This window comes from Aquarana catesbeiana, linkage group LG07, assembly GCF_042186555.1.
Source record: "Aquarana catesbeiana isolate 2022-GZ linkage group LG07, ASM4218655v1, whole genome shotgun sequence".
Lineage (NCBI taxonomy): Eukaryota > Metazoa > Chordata > Amphibia > Anura > Ranidae > Aquarana > Aquarana catesbeiana.
Window position 1 is genome coordinate 332394372 of NC_133330.1, and position 15647 is coordinate 332410018.

General features: G+C 45.2%; 1 protein-coding gene across 3 annotated transcripts in view; it reads left to right on the top strand.

The window, feature by feature from the left end:
• Positions 1-15647, top strand: part of OMA1 (OMA1 zinc metallopeptidase) — a 142158-nt gene that overhangs the window by 43378 nt on the left and 83133 nt on the right. For all 3 annotated transcript variants that reach the window (XM_073593869.1, XM_073593870.1, XM_073593868.1), the window contains exon 5: positions 3938-4045. In XM_073593869.1, the coding sequence (XP_073449970.1) occupies positions 3938-4045 (108 nt within the window). The remainder of the gene's footprint in view (positions 1-3937; positions 4046-15647) is intronic.

Here is a 15647-nt window from a genome sequence, read left to right on the forward strand (position 1 = left end):
CTATGGAGAAATATAAGTCTGGACTACAAAATTGGTTTGGTTATATTTTATGCCTCATGCACATGGCCGTACAGCGGCCATACAGTGTGTAGACAAGCCTTTCTCGAATCGGGGTTCCTCCAGAGGTTGCTAGGGGTTTCTTTGAGCAAGAGGCAATTTCTGCCATTTAGATAAGTTACCAATGAAACAACAATCTTTTTAGCTGTAAGAGGAGGATTGTTCCCACTGATCCCAAATGTAGGGAGCATTCTTCTCCTTGACCATCACACTAATGTACAGTGAGCTGTAGATGCAGTCATTTTTGTTATGGGTTCCCTGAGACCTGAACAATATTTCAAGGGTTCCTCCATATTAAAAAGATTGAGAAAGGCTGGTGTAGAGCCTGTGTATTGGCATTCCCAGAACTAGCTGCCACCACTTACAGCATGGGTGCTCAACCTGCGGCCCTCCAGCTGTTGCAGAGCTACAAATCCCATGAGGCATTGCAAGGCTGAGAATTGCAAGCATGACTCCCAAAGGCAGAGGCATGATGGGAATTATAGTTTGGCAACTGCTGGAGGGCCACAGGTTGAGCACCCATGACTTACAGCCACCTCTTGAGATGCATTAGAACAGGCGGCTGTATACGCTTGTGAGCTAGGGGTTACATAAAGCACCCACATGCACACTGACGTATGCTCCGAAAGCACGCTATCTGCATCTAGAGGAGCCTTTCTCAACCTTTTCAACACAAAGGAACCCTTGAAATAACTTTCCGGTCTCAGGGAACCCCTGCTAATAATATATCTACAACTCTTCATAAGTGTGATGGTCAGTGGGAAGAATGCTCCTTACACTTTTGGTCATTGGGAAGAATTACCCCCTTACAGATTGATAAAAATGGTGTCAGTGGGAACTTATCTGAGAGGAAGAAATTGCTCATTGCTCAAGAAACCCCTAGCAACCTCTAAAGGAACCTTGGGGTTTCACGGAACCCTGTTCAAGAAACCATGGTCTAGAGCAGTGATGGCGAACCTTGGCACCCCAGATGTTTTGGAACTACATTTCCCATGATGCTCAACTACACTGCAGAGTGCATGAGCATCATGGGAATGCAGGTGCTTTATACAACAATGTACAGCCATCTCTTCTAAAGGCATCTCCAAGGGGTTCTGTACACAGCAGCAGTGGGTCCCAGGGATTACGCAGGCTCTGCACACTGTACTGTCATTATCATGAAGCCTTACTGTGTTAAGAGAACCAAGACTGTATAATTTATATGGTTAGGTGTTTGTAGACACCCAACAATCACACCTATATGAATTTGTTGGACCACTAAAACCTTGGGCATTAATATGGTGTAGAGCTAAGGTATACAAAACACATTCCCTGGCTCAATCAGTACAAAACAACAAGTTAAAGTACAATTAGAAAAATAAAAAACAAGAAGTAAACTCATAAACTGCTCTGTAGCATCAGATCGGAGTGAGGCGGCAACTTAGAATATTATTATTATTATTATACAAGATTTATATAGCGCCAAGAGTTTGCGCATCGCTTTACAATGAGGAGGAGGGACAGTACAATTACAATACAGTTCAATAGAGTAGGGATAGGAGGGCCCGGCTCATTGAACTTACAGTCTAAAGGGAGGGGGGAGGTGGTACAAAAGGTAGTAGCTGCGGGGATGATCTGATGGAGGTGACTCGGGTACAGTTCTTAGGTGGAGGTTGGGTAGGCTTCCCTGAATAAGTGGGTTATCAGGGATTGCCTAAAAACAGACGGGGTAGGGGCAAGGCGCTCCAAAGGATGGGAGAGGCTCTGAGGAAGTCCTGGAGGCGAGCATGGGGGGAAGTAAAAAGGGAGCTAGAGAGCAGGAGGTCCTGTGAGGAGCGGAGGGGATGATTTTGGCGATATCTGCAGATGAGGTTGGTGATGTAGATGGGGGCGATGTTGTGGATGGCCTTGTATGTTGTGGTTAGTATGTGGAATTTTATACGGTGGGGGAGGGGAAGCCAGTGAAGGGATTGGCAGAAAGGATCAGCAGTCACGGATTGGTTAGTAAGGTGCGTTAGTCTAGCAGCAGCATTCATAATAGACTGAAGGTGGGAGGAGCCTGTGTAAGGGTAGGTCAGTGAGGAGAGGGTTGCAGTAGTCAAGGTGGGAAATAATCAAAGAGTGAATAATTTGTTTTGTGTCGTTGGTCAGGAAGGGGCAAATTCTGGAAATGTTGCAGAGGTTAAGGCGGCAGGATTTAGCCAGTAATTGGATTTGGGGGCTGAAGGAGAGGTCAGAGTCCAGGATTACACCCAGCACCTTGACGTGTGTGGAGGGACCAGTAGTTGTGCCATTGATCTCAATGGTAGCGTGCATTTGTATCCAGCCCCCTTTACTCTGATACCCCTAACTAAAATCTAGTGGAACCAATTGCCTTCAGAAGTCACCTAATTAGTAAATAGAGTCCACCTGTGTGTAATTTAAAGATATCTACCATAACCCCGGTATCCTCTTCAGTGAGCGGTCCGGTTTCAGATAAAAGTGGGGTCTGCGGCAGATTCTCCGCAAGATCACTTTTATCGGCGGCGGGAGAGGGTCCCCCCCCCCCCTTCTCCCGCCGCTTACCAGAGCGGTCGGTAGCAGCAGAGGCGATCGGGTCCTGTTACATTTGTGGTATGGAGATGAGTGAGGGGAAGATGGCTCCCACCCGTCTCCATAACATTGCAGGGCGGAAGCGACGTCAAAACGTCACTTCCGCCCATAGCTCTTAAAGGGACATTTTTTTTTTTTCAAATGACAAAATACACTAAAATGCAATAAAAAATGTTTTTTTTTTTTTATTGCATTTTAGTGTAAATATGAGATGTGAGTCTTTTTGACCCCCAGATCTCATATTTAAGAGGACCTGTCATGCTTTTTTCTATTACAAGGGATGTTTACATTCCTTGTAATAGGAATAAAAGTGACACCATTTTTTTTTTTTTTTTAAAGAACAGTGTAAAAAAAAAAATAAATAAAATAATTTTTTTTTAACGCGCTCCGTCCCGCCGAGCTCGCGTGCAGAAGCGAAGGCATACGTGAGTAGCGCTCACATATGAAAACGGTGTTCAAACCACACATGTGAGGTATCGCTGCGATCGATAGAGCGAGAGCAATAATTCTAGCCCTAGACCTCCTCTGTAACTCAAAACATGCAACCTGTAGAATTTTTTAAACGTCGCCTATGGAGGTTTTTAAGGGTAAAAGTTTGTCTCCATTCCACGAGCGGGCGCAATTTTGAAGCGTGACATGTTGGGTATCAATTTACTCGGCGTAACATTCAAAATCGGTGGTTCCCTATGGGAGCCCGTTGATTTGAATAGAAGTCGCACCAGAAGTCGGAATTCCGACGGAATTCCGCTCAAGTTTGCCTTGCATATACGCGGTCACACAAAAGTTCTCTGAACTTTCGACCGTCAAGAACGCGGTGACGTACAACACTACGACGAGCCGAGAATATGAAGTTCAATGCTTCCGAGCATGCGTCGAATTGTTCCAGAGCATGCGTTGTTTTTGCGCGTCGAAATTGCATACAGACGAACGGAATTCCCGATGGGAACTTTTTCCGACGGAAAATAGAGAACCTGCTCTCAATCTTTTGCTGGCGGGAATTCCGCCAGCAAAAGTACGATGGAGCGTACACACGGTCGGAAATTCCGACCAAAACCTCACATCCGACTTTTGCTGGCGGAATTTCCGGTCGTGTGTATGCGGCATTAGAATCTGCAAAAGACTTGAGACTGGGGCGGAGGTTCACCTTCCAGCAGGACAACGACCCGAAACATCCAGCCAGAGCTACAATGGAATGGTTTAGATCAAAGCATATTCATGTGTTAGAATGGGGGTTCATTTTCATCTGCTTGTAGTGTTGATGTAATATTTGGGTATGTTCTATTTATAGAGATGGTGTGTTCTTTTGCAGAACGGTCAGATGTTTGTGTTCACCGGTATGCTGAGCGCAGTGGCGGACGGTAACCAGCTTGCCTTCATTCTGAGTCATGAAATGGCGCACACTATTCTAGATCATACGGTGAGTACACAGAGTATACTTCAGTCTCCCCCCCTCCCCCCTCCTCCCAAATCTGCTGCAGGTACACCTGATATATACAAAGATTTGCAACTGTTGGCTCACCCGGGCATTCGGTGAATTCCTGATTCAGAAGAGGTGAGAGCTGCGGTAATGCTGGTTCTGGGGTTGTGAAGCTGCCTGCATTCAGCTCCTTTGTGTGGTTCCATCCAGGAATCCTCTTAGAACCCCGTTCACACTGGTACAATGTGATTGGGCATCACAATTTCATGCCTGTGCATTTTTTTATGCGATTTGCTTCCTGTGACTACTGATACTGCTACTACTACTACTGCTGCTACTACTAGTAGTAGTAGTACTTTTACTACTGCTACTACCCTGTTTGCCCGAAAATAAGACCTAGCGTGATTGTCGGTGATGGCTGCAATATAAGCCCTACCCCCCAAAATAAGCCCTAGTTAAAGTCCTTGTAGGTCTTTTTTTCAGGGTAGGGCTTATATTGCAGCCATCACTGACAATCACGCTAGGTCTTATTTTCGGGGAAACGGGGTAGTACTGATGCTTCTATTACTGCTACTAGTACTACTATCACTATTACTACTAGTGCTGCCACTATTACTACTACTATTACTAGTACTGTCTGCTACTACTATTACTGCTACCAATAATATTGCTACTATTAGGCTACTTTCACACTCTGACCGCCCGAATGTTAGCGGTAAAGCGCCGCTAGTTTCAGCGGCGCTTTACCGGCGCTGTGTGGGCGGGAGCGGGGCTCTTTTAACCCCAAAGAAGGGGTTAACAGGGGGTTAAAAGTACCCGAAAAGTGCCGCTGCCGAAGTGCCTGCATTGATTTCAATAGCAGGTGCAAAGACGCTGCTTGCAGGACTATTTTTCTGTCTTGCAAGTGCACCGTCCTAGTGTGAAATCACTCAGGCTTTCACACTGGAGAGGCATGAGAGGCGCTTTACAGGTGCTATTTTTAGCGCTAAAACACCTTAAAAAAGCGCCTTCAGTGTGAACGTAGCCTTACTGCTACCACTAATATTACTACTATTACTGCTACTACTATTACTACAGCGACTATTGCTACTACAACTACTATTACTACTACTAGTAGTAGTAGCAGAGATTCTGCCCGCGACTCCAAATCACGGCAAATCGCGGGACGCCCGTACACTCCCTGTCACTTACAATGGCTCCTCCGATCGCGATTTTGCCGCGATTAACGTTCCACGAATGCAAAAGGATGCATTTTTCTTGCTCTTTTTTTTTAAACTCAAAAGCACTTTAAAAACTGCTCCTTGTGAAAGCAGCCTATTGGGCAAAGAAATGCCTGAAAATAAATTCATATTCATTTAAATTCATGATAATAATAATAAAAAAAAATATATATATATATATATATATGTATGTATGTGTGTGTATATATATATATATATATATATATATATATATATATATATATATATATATATATATATATATATATATATATATAATTTTTTTTTTTTTTTTTTTTTTTAACTGTCCATTTTGGTTTTGGTTTTTGGCCATCCTGCATTTTCGGTTTCGGTCCTGAATTTTGTAATTTTAATGCACCACTATTTTATTATATTGCAGCCTACCGATTCTTAGATGTGATGGCTGCATTCGTTTTTATTTTATTTATTTTTTTCACCTGGTGATCCAGCCAGTAGGTCTGTTGTTTTTCAACAGGACAAGCTGTCCTACAGATGTAGCAAGGGTTGAGACAAACTATTTACCACTGCCATAAGTGCTTACAGTGATTATCTTGTATTTATTTATGTAAAGCCTTTAGCCCAAAAGGGAAAAAATAAAACAGTTTGCTGTAACTGATTATAAAGTATTGTCTGGAGTTTGGCTTCAGTTTGTTAGTGTAGTTAAATCTGCTACTACACCTAACACCCCCCCCCCCCCCCGACTAACAATGCTGCTGTCCAAAGATGATCCCTGTGCTCCTTCATCCAGAGTGGGGGCGCTCCAATACAGGAGGTGTGTTACTGGCCAGCTCACCAAATGAAAGCAGAGGGGGAAAAAGCCTAAAAAAAAAGAAATCTAATGCAGCCCCAACATCTAATGATTGGCAAGTTTTGGTTTTTGAGTTTATTACGGCTTTAAGTTTTGTAAAGAGATGCCACGTTCTCTGTACTGCACAAAGATGCTTTAGCTTTTAAACTGATAAAAAAAAACAGTGTTGATTGAATAGTAAATTAGTTCTTATGTTGCTGTAATCAGTACTATTTTGTAGGTTTATACCTGCTCATTTTTATTTTATTTTTTTCTCTTAAGATTCTCCAAGCCGAATTCTCCTGCTTCTGAAAGCTTCCGTAAATACAGTAGCGAGAAAAAAATATGTGAACCCCTAGGAATTAACAGATTTTCTGCAGTGATTTGTCATAAAATGTGATCTGAGCCTCACCTCAAAGCCCCTTTCACACGGGCGCCTCCGTCTTGCGCAGTGGCGGTGCATCCATAAGGGCGCACGGGCGCCGCCCCCTCTCTCCTGCCACCCCCCTCTATATCCAATACATAGATTCATGCATTGCATGAATCTATCTATGGCCGCCTCTGCCGCCCCCTATTCAGGCGCCCGGCCCCTGAATTACAGCGGCGGGGGGTGTTTTTGAAGCACCTGATTAGAGCCATAGGCTCTGATAGGCGTAAAAAAGGTGACCTGCGAGTGCCATGCTGGGTGCTCGCAGGTCACTCAGCTGTGATAGAAAAGCGAATAAATATTTACTTTCCTAACACTAAACCACCTCTCCGCCAATCAGGTGCTTGGATCTGTTACCCGTCACCTGATTGGCTGAAACGACAGGCGCTGTGATTGGACGCCAGGCGTCCAATCATAGCAGAAGATGGGAAGAGAGGATGGGAGAAGACATCGAGGAGCTGTCCCACCGAAACAGGTAAGTGTAGACGGCGGGCCGGCAGGGGGCACACTGGCAGCATTTGATGGGGCACATTGGGAGCAATTGATAATGGGCACAGTGGCGACAATTGATGGGCGCAGTTGCGGCATTTGATGGCACAGTGGCTGCGATTGATGGTGTTTTTTCAGAATTTTTCAGTTTGTTTGCGCCCCCCAAAAATTTTGAGCACCAGCCGCCACTGGTCTTGCGGATTCTGCTTCCTCAGCGGGGGGGATCACTCCACTGATCTCCACTGAGCAGGAAGGATGGCAGGTCCGTGTCTGTGCTGTGCAGAGCAGACACGGACACAGTCCCACTCTCCTCTATGGGAAAATGGGGGTGGAAACAGACTGCCTGTCCGTTTTTCATCCGATCCTACTGCCGCCATCCGATCGGATGGCGGCAGGTGTCAGCGGATAGCTGACATCCGCCACTCCATAGGGGAGACTGGAGGGTCCGATCAGTCCTATCTATATACAGTGAGGGTGACCACATTCCTAGCTATATACAGTGAGGGTGACCACCTTTCTATCTATATACAGTGAGGGTGACCACCTTCCTATCTATATACAGTGAGGGTGACCACCTTTCTATCTACAGTCCGGTCCATAAATATTGGGACATCAACACAATTCTAATCTTTTTGGCTCTATACACCACCACAATGGATTTGAAATGAAACGAACAAGATGTGCTTTAACTGCAGAATTTCAGCTTTAATTTGAGGGTATTTACATCCAAATCAGGTGAACGGTGTAGGAATTGCAACAGTTTGTATATGTGCCTCCCACTTTTTAAGGGACCTAAAGTAATGGGACAATTGGCTGCTCAGCTGTTCCGTGGCCAGGTGTGTGTTATTCCCTCATTATCCCATTTACAAGGAGCAGATAAAAGGTCCAGACTTCATTTCAAGTGTGCTATTTGCATTTGGAATCTGTTGCTGTCAACTCTCAATACAGGCAGTCCCCTAGTTATGAACCTTCGACTTGCGAACGACTCCTACTTATGAACTGGAGGTGGCATGACGTTCTGCGCATGCACAGCCACTTTTAGACGGCGGGCACCTCGGAAAACGTCGTCCCTGCATGTGCGGATACTTGACAGGACATTGGAAAACTACGTCTTTGCCGTTCTGCGCATGCGCTTCCAACTTACGAACAATTCCGACTTAAGAACAAACCGGCAGTCCCTAACCCGTTCGTAACTCGGGGACTGCCTGTATGAGATCCAAAGAGCTGCCACTATCAGTGAAGCAAGCCATCATTAGGCTGAAAAAACAAAACAAACCCATCAGAGAGATAGAAAAAAACATTAGGTGTGGCCAAATCAACTGTTTGGAACATCCTTAAAAAGAAAGAACGCACCGGTGAGCTCAGCAACACCAAAAGACCCGGAAGACCACAGAAAACAACTGTGGTGGATGACCGAAGAATTCTTTCCCTGGTGAAGAAAACACCCTTCACAACAGTTGGCCAGATCAAGAACACTCTCCAGGAGGTAGGTGTATGTGTGTCAAAGTCAACAATCAAGAGAAGACTTCACCAGAGTGAATACAGAGGGTTCACCACAAGATGTAAACCATTGGTGAGCCTCAAAAACAGGAAGGCCAGATTAGAGTTTGCCAAACAACATCCTATGGACATATGAGACCAAGATCAACTTGTACCAGAGTGATGGGAAGAGAAGAGTATGGAGAAGGAAAGGAACTGCTCATGATCCAAAGCATACCACCTCATCAGTGAAGCATGGTGGTGGTAGTGTCATGGCGTGGGCATGTATGGCTGCCAATGGAACTGGTTCTCTTGTATTTATTGATGATGTGACTGCTGACAAAAGCAGCAGGATGAATTCTGAAGTGTTTCGGACAATATTATCTGCTCATATTCAGCAAAATGCTTCAGAACTCATTGGACGGCGCTTCACAGTGCAGATGGACAATGACCCGAAGCATACTGCGAAAGCAACCAAAGAGTTTTTTAAGGGAAAGAAGTGGAATGTTATGCAATGGCCAAGTCAATCACCTGACCTGAATTGGATTGAGCATGCATTTCACTTGCTGAAGACAAAACTGAAGGGAAAATGCCCCAAGAACAAGCAGGAACTGAAGACAGTTGCAGTAGAGGCCTGGCAGAGCATCACCAGGGATGAAACCCAACGTCTGGTGATGTCTATGCGTTCCAGACTTCAGGCTGTAATTGACTGCAAAGGATTTGTATTAAAAAAGTATTAAAAAGTGAAAGTTTGATGGATGATTGTTAATCTGTCCCATTACTTTTGGTCTCTTAAAAAGTGGGAGGCACATATACAAACTGTTGTAATTCCTACATCGTTCACCTGATTTGGATGTAAATACCCTCAAATTAAAGCTGAAAGTCTGCAGTTAAAGCACATCTTGTTTGTTTCATTTCAAATCCATTGTGGTGGTGTATAGAGCCAAAAAGATGAGAATTGTGTCGATGTCCCAATATTTATGGACCTGACTGTATATACAGCGGGAGGAATGACGCCACCCTCTAACTCAAAGCCAAATCACAGCAGCAAAAAAAAAAAAGGAATTTGGAGATTTGGAAGAGGCTGAGTACAATAGAAGGGACTTTTTTTGGATAGAATTTTTTGAATGCAGAATTTAGGGTCACTTTAATGTGTGAGCCTTGAATGATCTCTTGGATCACATACAAACCACAAGGAATTCTTATATCACTAGCGAGCGATGAGCCTCAGCTGCAGCCCCCCCATACAAGTCTGGGCTGTGCATGTCAAGCTGTGTGGGGGGGGAGGGGTATTGGCCGGGGACTTGTGTTCTTCCAGGCTGTGCATCCTCTCTCTCCGGCGCTGGCTATAAAAACTTAATTGGATCATTTCATAGTAATGATATATTTTTAGGCCGTCTGGCAGAGACAAGTACTGAATTATGGACCTGCTGCGGATCAATACTCAATCTTTGCTCCCCTGCAAAACTGAAAAGGCCTAGCCGGGCCTGGAGCTTTCCCGGCACTTGGCGTGACAGTGGGGGAGGGGAGGGGGGATTTAACAGGCGGTCTGGGCTTCCTTGGTAATAGTCATGGGGAGGGTGTGATGTCCTGCACTGGGGGTGTCTGATGGGATTTTCACCACTTTGCTTGCCACTTTGGCGTTCCCTTGTTTGAGTAGGTGGAACCAGCTGGTGGAAAACCTCTTAATGATGGTGGAGTATGAAGTATAGAGTTGCCACCTCATCCCTTTAAACCCGAACACATATGAATTACACGGGTTCTGAGGCTAATTGAATGCAGATAAGGCACTAAGTGGGTTTAATTACCCCCCTTAATCAGCCACAGAACCTGTGTAATTCATATGTGTTCAGGTTTAAAGGGATGAGGTGGCAGCCCTAGTGGAGTATAGTAAAGTCAATAAGGAAGAGGCAGAAGGGAATGCGGTAATCTGTGAGGATTGTAAGCCATGGGCCATAAGGGAAAAAAAACGCAGACCCGCTCAGCCCTGCGGCTGCATTCGCACAGGCGTTCAGCCTCGATGTGAATTCCAGCGACAAGAATCCGCTGGTTTCTGCGGCTGGGGTTGACAGCCGTGTCTGTCTGGCTCATACATTGCAGTGACAGGCTGTCGGCGGCTGCAGCTATTCGTGACTGTTCGCACACGGCCAGAGATTACCTCCGGTGATTGCGGCTAGACGGGCTTTGTGTGCTTCCAGCCACAGTCACCATAGGGAATGGAGACTAAAGTGCTTGGCTGCGGCTGAACAATTATGCCGTTTTCTTTGGCTGTATGTAACCACTTCAGCTCTCCCACTTGTACACGCCCTGTGGACCAGTTTTTACATTTCTGCTATGAGCCCATTTATTCAGCAATACCTTTGTCATTACTTAACCACTTGTCTACTGGGCACTTTTACCCCCTTCCTGGCCAGGCTAATTTTCAGCTTTTAGTGCTGTCACACTTTTGAATGACAATTCAAACAAATAGAGCTTTCTTTTGGTGGTATTTGATCATGAAGATGGCCAAAAAGTTAGAGGGGTTTTTAAACTAGGCGATGGGGGGGAGGGTCCAGAGGCAGAGATAGCCAGCGCGGATGATATTCCAGAGGGTAGTGTTGGGGGCATTAGTGGTAGGTTAACCAAAGCACAAAAACACAAGGTGAGTATAGTAGCAAGTCCTAATTGCAATTTTGAAACACCCAATACGAGGACAATATGCGACCGGTCTAAACTATGTGGCATGTTCACCAATGCCAGGAGCATGGCAGACAAGATGGGTGAACTAGAGATACTATTGTACAAGGAGGATTTGGATTTTGTGGGAATTTCAGAGACCTGGTTCAACAGCTCTCATGATTGGCTGGCAAACATTCAAGGGTATACCCTATACCGCAAGGATAGAGAGGGTAAAAAAGGGGGAGGGGTATGCCTATATATCAAGAATAATGTACAAGCGAATGTGAGAGATGACATCACTGAGGGGGCTAGGGAGGAGGTGGAATCCTTATGGGTAGAGCTCCAAAGGGATGAAGCTAAGGGGAAAATAATACTGGGAGTATGCTATAGGCCCCCTAACCTGAAGGAGGAAGTGGAGACGGATCTCCTATCACAAATTGGAGTAGCAGCAAGGATGGGAAGTGTTATCATAATGGGGGATTTTAATTATCCAGACATAGACTGGGCGGAGGGAACCGCGCATTCATTTAAGGCTCGCCAGTTCCTTAATGTCTTGCAGGACAATTTTATGGGTCAGATGGTAGAAGCACCAACTAGAAATAAAACATTACTGGATCTACTGATTACCAACAATACAGACCTGATCACAGATGTGGAAATACGGGGCAATTTAGGTAACAGCGATCACAGGTCAATTAGTTTCAGTATAAATCACACAAATAGGAAACATAAAGGGAATACAAAGACACTGAATTTCAAAAGAGCCAACTTCCCTAAACTACAAACCTTGCTAAAAGGCATAAATTGGGATAAAATATTAGGAACAAAGAATACGGAGGAGAGATGGGTTTGCTTTAAGAGCATATTAAATAAGGGCATTAGCCAATGTATCCCATTGGGTAATAAATTTAAAAGAGCGAACAAAAATCCTGGATGGCTTAACTCCAATGTAAAAATGCATATAAAAGCAAAGGAGAAGGCCTTCAAAAAATACAAGGTTGAGGGATCATCCTCAGCATTCAGACTTTATAAAGAATGCAATAAGAAATGTAAGGGTGCAATTAGGACGGCTAAGATAGAACATGAAAGACACATAGCGGAGGAGAGCAAAAAAAATTCCAAGAAATTCTTTAAGTATGTAAACAGTAAAAAAGAGAGGACAGACCATATTGGCCCCATAAAGAATGAGGAAGGACATCTGGTTACAAAGGATGAGGAGATGGCAAAGGTATTGAATTTATTTTTCTCCTCAGAATTCACGAGTGAATCGGGGGGCTTCAGTAACCAAAACTGCAGTGTTTATCCTCATGACACAACACAGGAAGCACCTCCATGGTTAACAGAGGGCGGAATTAAAATTAGACTTGAGAAACTTAACATTAATAAATCACCGGGACCAGATGGCTTGCATCCGAGGGTACTTAGGCAACTCAGTCAGGTGATTGCCAGACCGTTGTTCCTAATTTTTACAGACAGTCTATTGACTGGAATGGTACCAGCTGATTGGAGAAAAGCCAATGTAGCACCAATATTTAAAAAGGGCCCAAAAAACATCCCTGGGAATTACAGACCAGTTAGCCTAACATCAATAGTATGTAAACTCTTGGAGGGGATGATAAGGGACTATATACAAGATTTTAGTAATAAGAACGATATCATTAGCAGTAATCAGCATGGATTCATGAAGAATCGTTCTTTCCAAACCAATCTATTAACCTTCTATGAGGAGGTGAGTTGCCATCTAGATAAAGGGAGGCCCGTAGACGTGGTGTATCTGGATTTTGCAAAAGCATTTGACACAGTTCCCCATAAACGTTTACTGTACAAAATAGGGTCCATTGGCATGGACCATAGGGTGAGTACCTGGATTGAAAACTGGCTACAAGGGCGTGTTCAGAGGGTGGTGATAAATGGGGAGTACTCGGAATGGTCAGGGGTGGGTAGCGGGGTTCCCCAGGGTTCTGTGCTGGGACCAATCCTATTTAATTTGTTTATAAACGGTCTGGAGGATGGGATAAACAGTTCAATCTCTGTATTTGCAGACGATACTAAGCTAAGCAGGGCAATAACTTCTCCGCAGGATGTGGAAACCTTGCAAAAAGACCTGAACAAATTAATGGGGTGGGCGACTACATGGCAAATGAGGTTCAATGTAGAAAAATGTAAAATAATGCATTTGGGTGGCAAAAATATGAATGCAATCTATACACTGGGGGGAGAACCTCTGGGGGAATCTAGGATGGAAAAGGACCTGGGGGTCCTAGTAGATGATAGGCTCAGCAATGGCATGCAATGCCAAGCTGCTGCTAATAAAGCAAACAGAATATTGGCATGTATTAAAAGGGGGATCAACTCCAGAGATAAAACGATAATTCTCCCACTCTACAAGACTCTGGTCCGGCCGCACCTGGAGTATGCTGTCCAGTTCTCGGCACCAGTCCTCAGGAAGGATGTACTTGAAATGGAGCGAGTACAAAGAAGGGCAACAAAGCTAATAAAGGGTCTGGAGGATCTTGGTTATGAGGAAAGGTTGCGAGCGTTGAACTTATTCTCTCTGGAGAAGAGACGCTTGAGAGGGGATATGATTTCAATTTACAAATACTGTACTGGTGACCCCACAATAGGGATAAAACTTTTTCGCAGAAGAGAGTTTAATAAGACTCGTGGCCACTCATTACAATTAGAAGAAAAGAGGTTTAACCTTAAACTACGTAGAGGGTTCTTTACTGTAAGAGCGGTAAGGATGTGGAATTCCCTTCCACAGGCGGTGGTCTCAGCGGGGAGCATTGATAGCTTCAAGAAACTATTAGATAATCACCTGAATGACCGCAACATACAGGGATATGTAAGGTAATACTGACACATAATCACACACATAGGTTGGACTTGATGGACGTGTGTCTTTTTTCAACCTCACCTACTATGTAACTATGTAACCACTTGGCTTTTTATTTTTTGCTAAACAAAAAAAAATGTAGTTTTGTTATAAAATTTTGCAAATGCTGATGAGGCTGCACTGACGGGCACTGATAGGCTGCACTGACGGGCACTGATAGGCTGCACTGACGGGCACAGATAGGCTGCACTGATAGGCTGCACTGACGGGCACTGATAGGCTGCACTGACGGACACTGATAGGGGGCATTGATAGGTGGCATTGATGAGGTGGCTCTGAGGGGCACTGATAGGCTGCACGGACGGGCACTGATAGGCTGCACTGACGGGCACTGATAGGCTGCACTGATAGGCTGCACTGGTGGGCACTGATAGGCTGCACTGGTGGGCACTGATAGGCTGCACTGACGGGCACTGATAGGCTGCACTGACGGACACTGATAGGGAGCATTGATAGGTGGCATTGATGAGGCGGCTCTGAGGGGCACTGATAGGCTGCACGGACGGGCACTGATAGGCGGCACGGACGAGCACTGATGAGGAGGCATTGATGGGCACTGATAGGCGGCATGGACAAGCACTGATGAGGAGGCATTGATGGGCACTGATTGGCAGCACTGTGGGGACTGCAGTGATAATCAGTGCTGATGTCCCTTTAGCACAAGTCGGTTATCTAACAGCATGAGGAGAAAAAAAGTGGATAGCCAGCTTGTGTTGACATCCGTGATCAGCTGTCATTGGACATAGCTGATCACGTGGTAAAGGGTTCGGATCCTTCCAGGGCCTGGAACGGCTTTGCCACATCAGCTCATAGCATGCAGTCATTTAAATAGTGCTTTGTACCTCAATTGGTGTACTCCTCAGTCTTGATTCAAACCATCTCTTCCTGAGCCATCCTGCAATGTAACGGATGCAGTGTTGAGGGGCGGCTGGGATTAGAGGGACAAGGGGTGGGGGGGGGGGGTTGGTTGTTGCTAAGATTCTGGATTTGGGCCTTAAAAAAAAAAAAAAGCTCTGTGTCAAGCGTCCATGTTTTCACGGCATTGGTTTCCACAGTTGCTGTATTTACATAGCAATTCCCGGCTGTCATTTTGACAGTAGAAAATTACTGGCAAGTGTTAAAGGGACAGTGAGACAGAAGGAAAGGACGTACTACACATGTCCTGTGTGATCATCTGTAGTATGTATGTCCCTTGTGTACAACTAGGTAAACAAGGCCTAATGTATGAGTATCGGCATGGGTCTGTTCTACCCATCTAGTATATGTATTTTAAAGCGGAGCTCCACCCACAAGGGGAAGCTCGGCTTTGTTTGCACCCTCCACTGCCACATTTGGCATTTTTTGCCGGGGGGGAGTGGGTACCTTTTTTTGACAGGTATCTGCTCCCACTTCCAGCTAAAATCACTGCAGGGAACTGAGCTGGAAGTTCCCTCCCCCCCTCCTTTAAGCAGTGGCGGCCAGTGGTAACTTTTTTTTGGGGGGGGCAGCAAACAGTAATGCCAACCCCCCCCCCCTGGTGTACTTACACCATCTATGGTGGGCAGCTTCTCTCGGGCTTCACCAGTGGCTTCCCCTGCTTGATGGCGGCGACAACGGCTTTCCCTCTCCACAGGCATTGTGGCCGC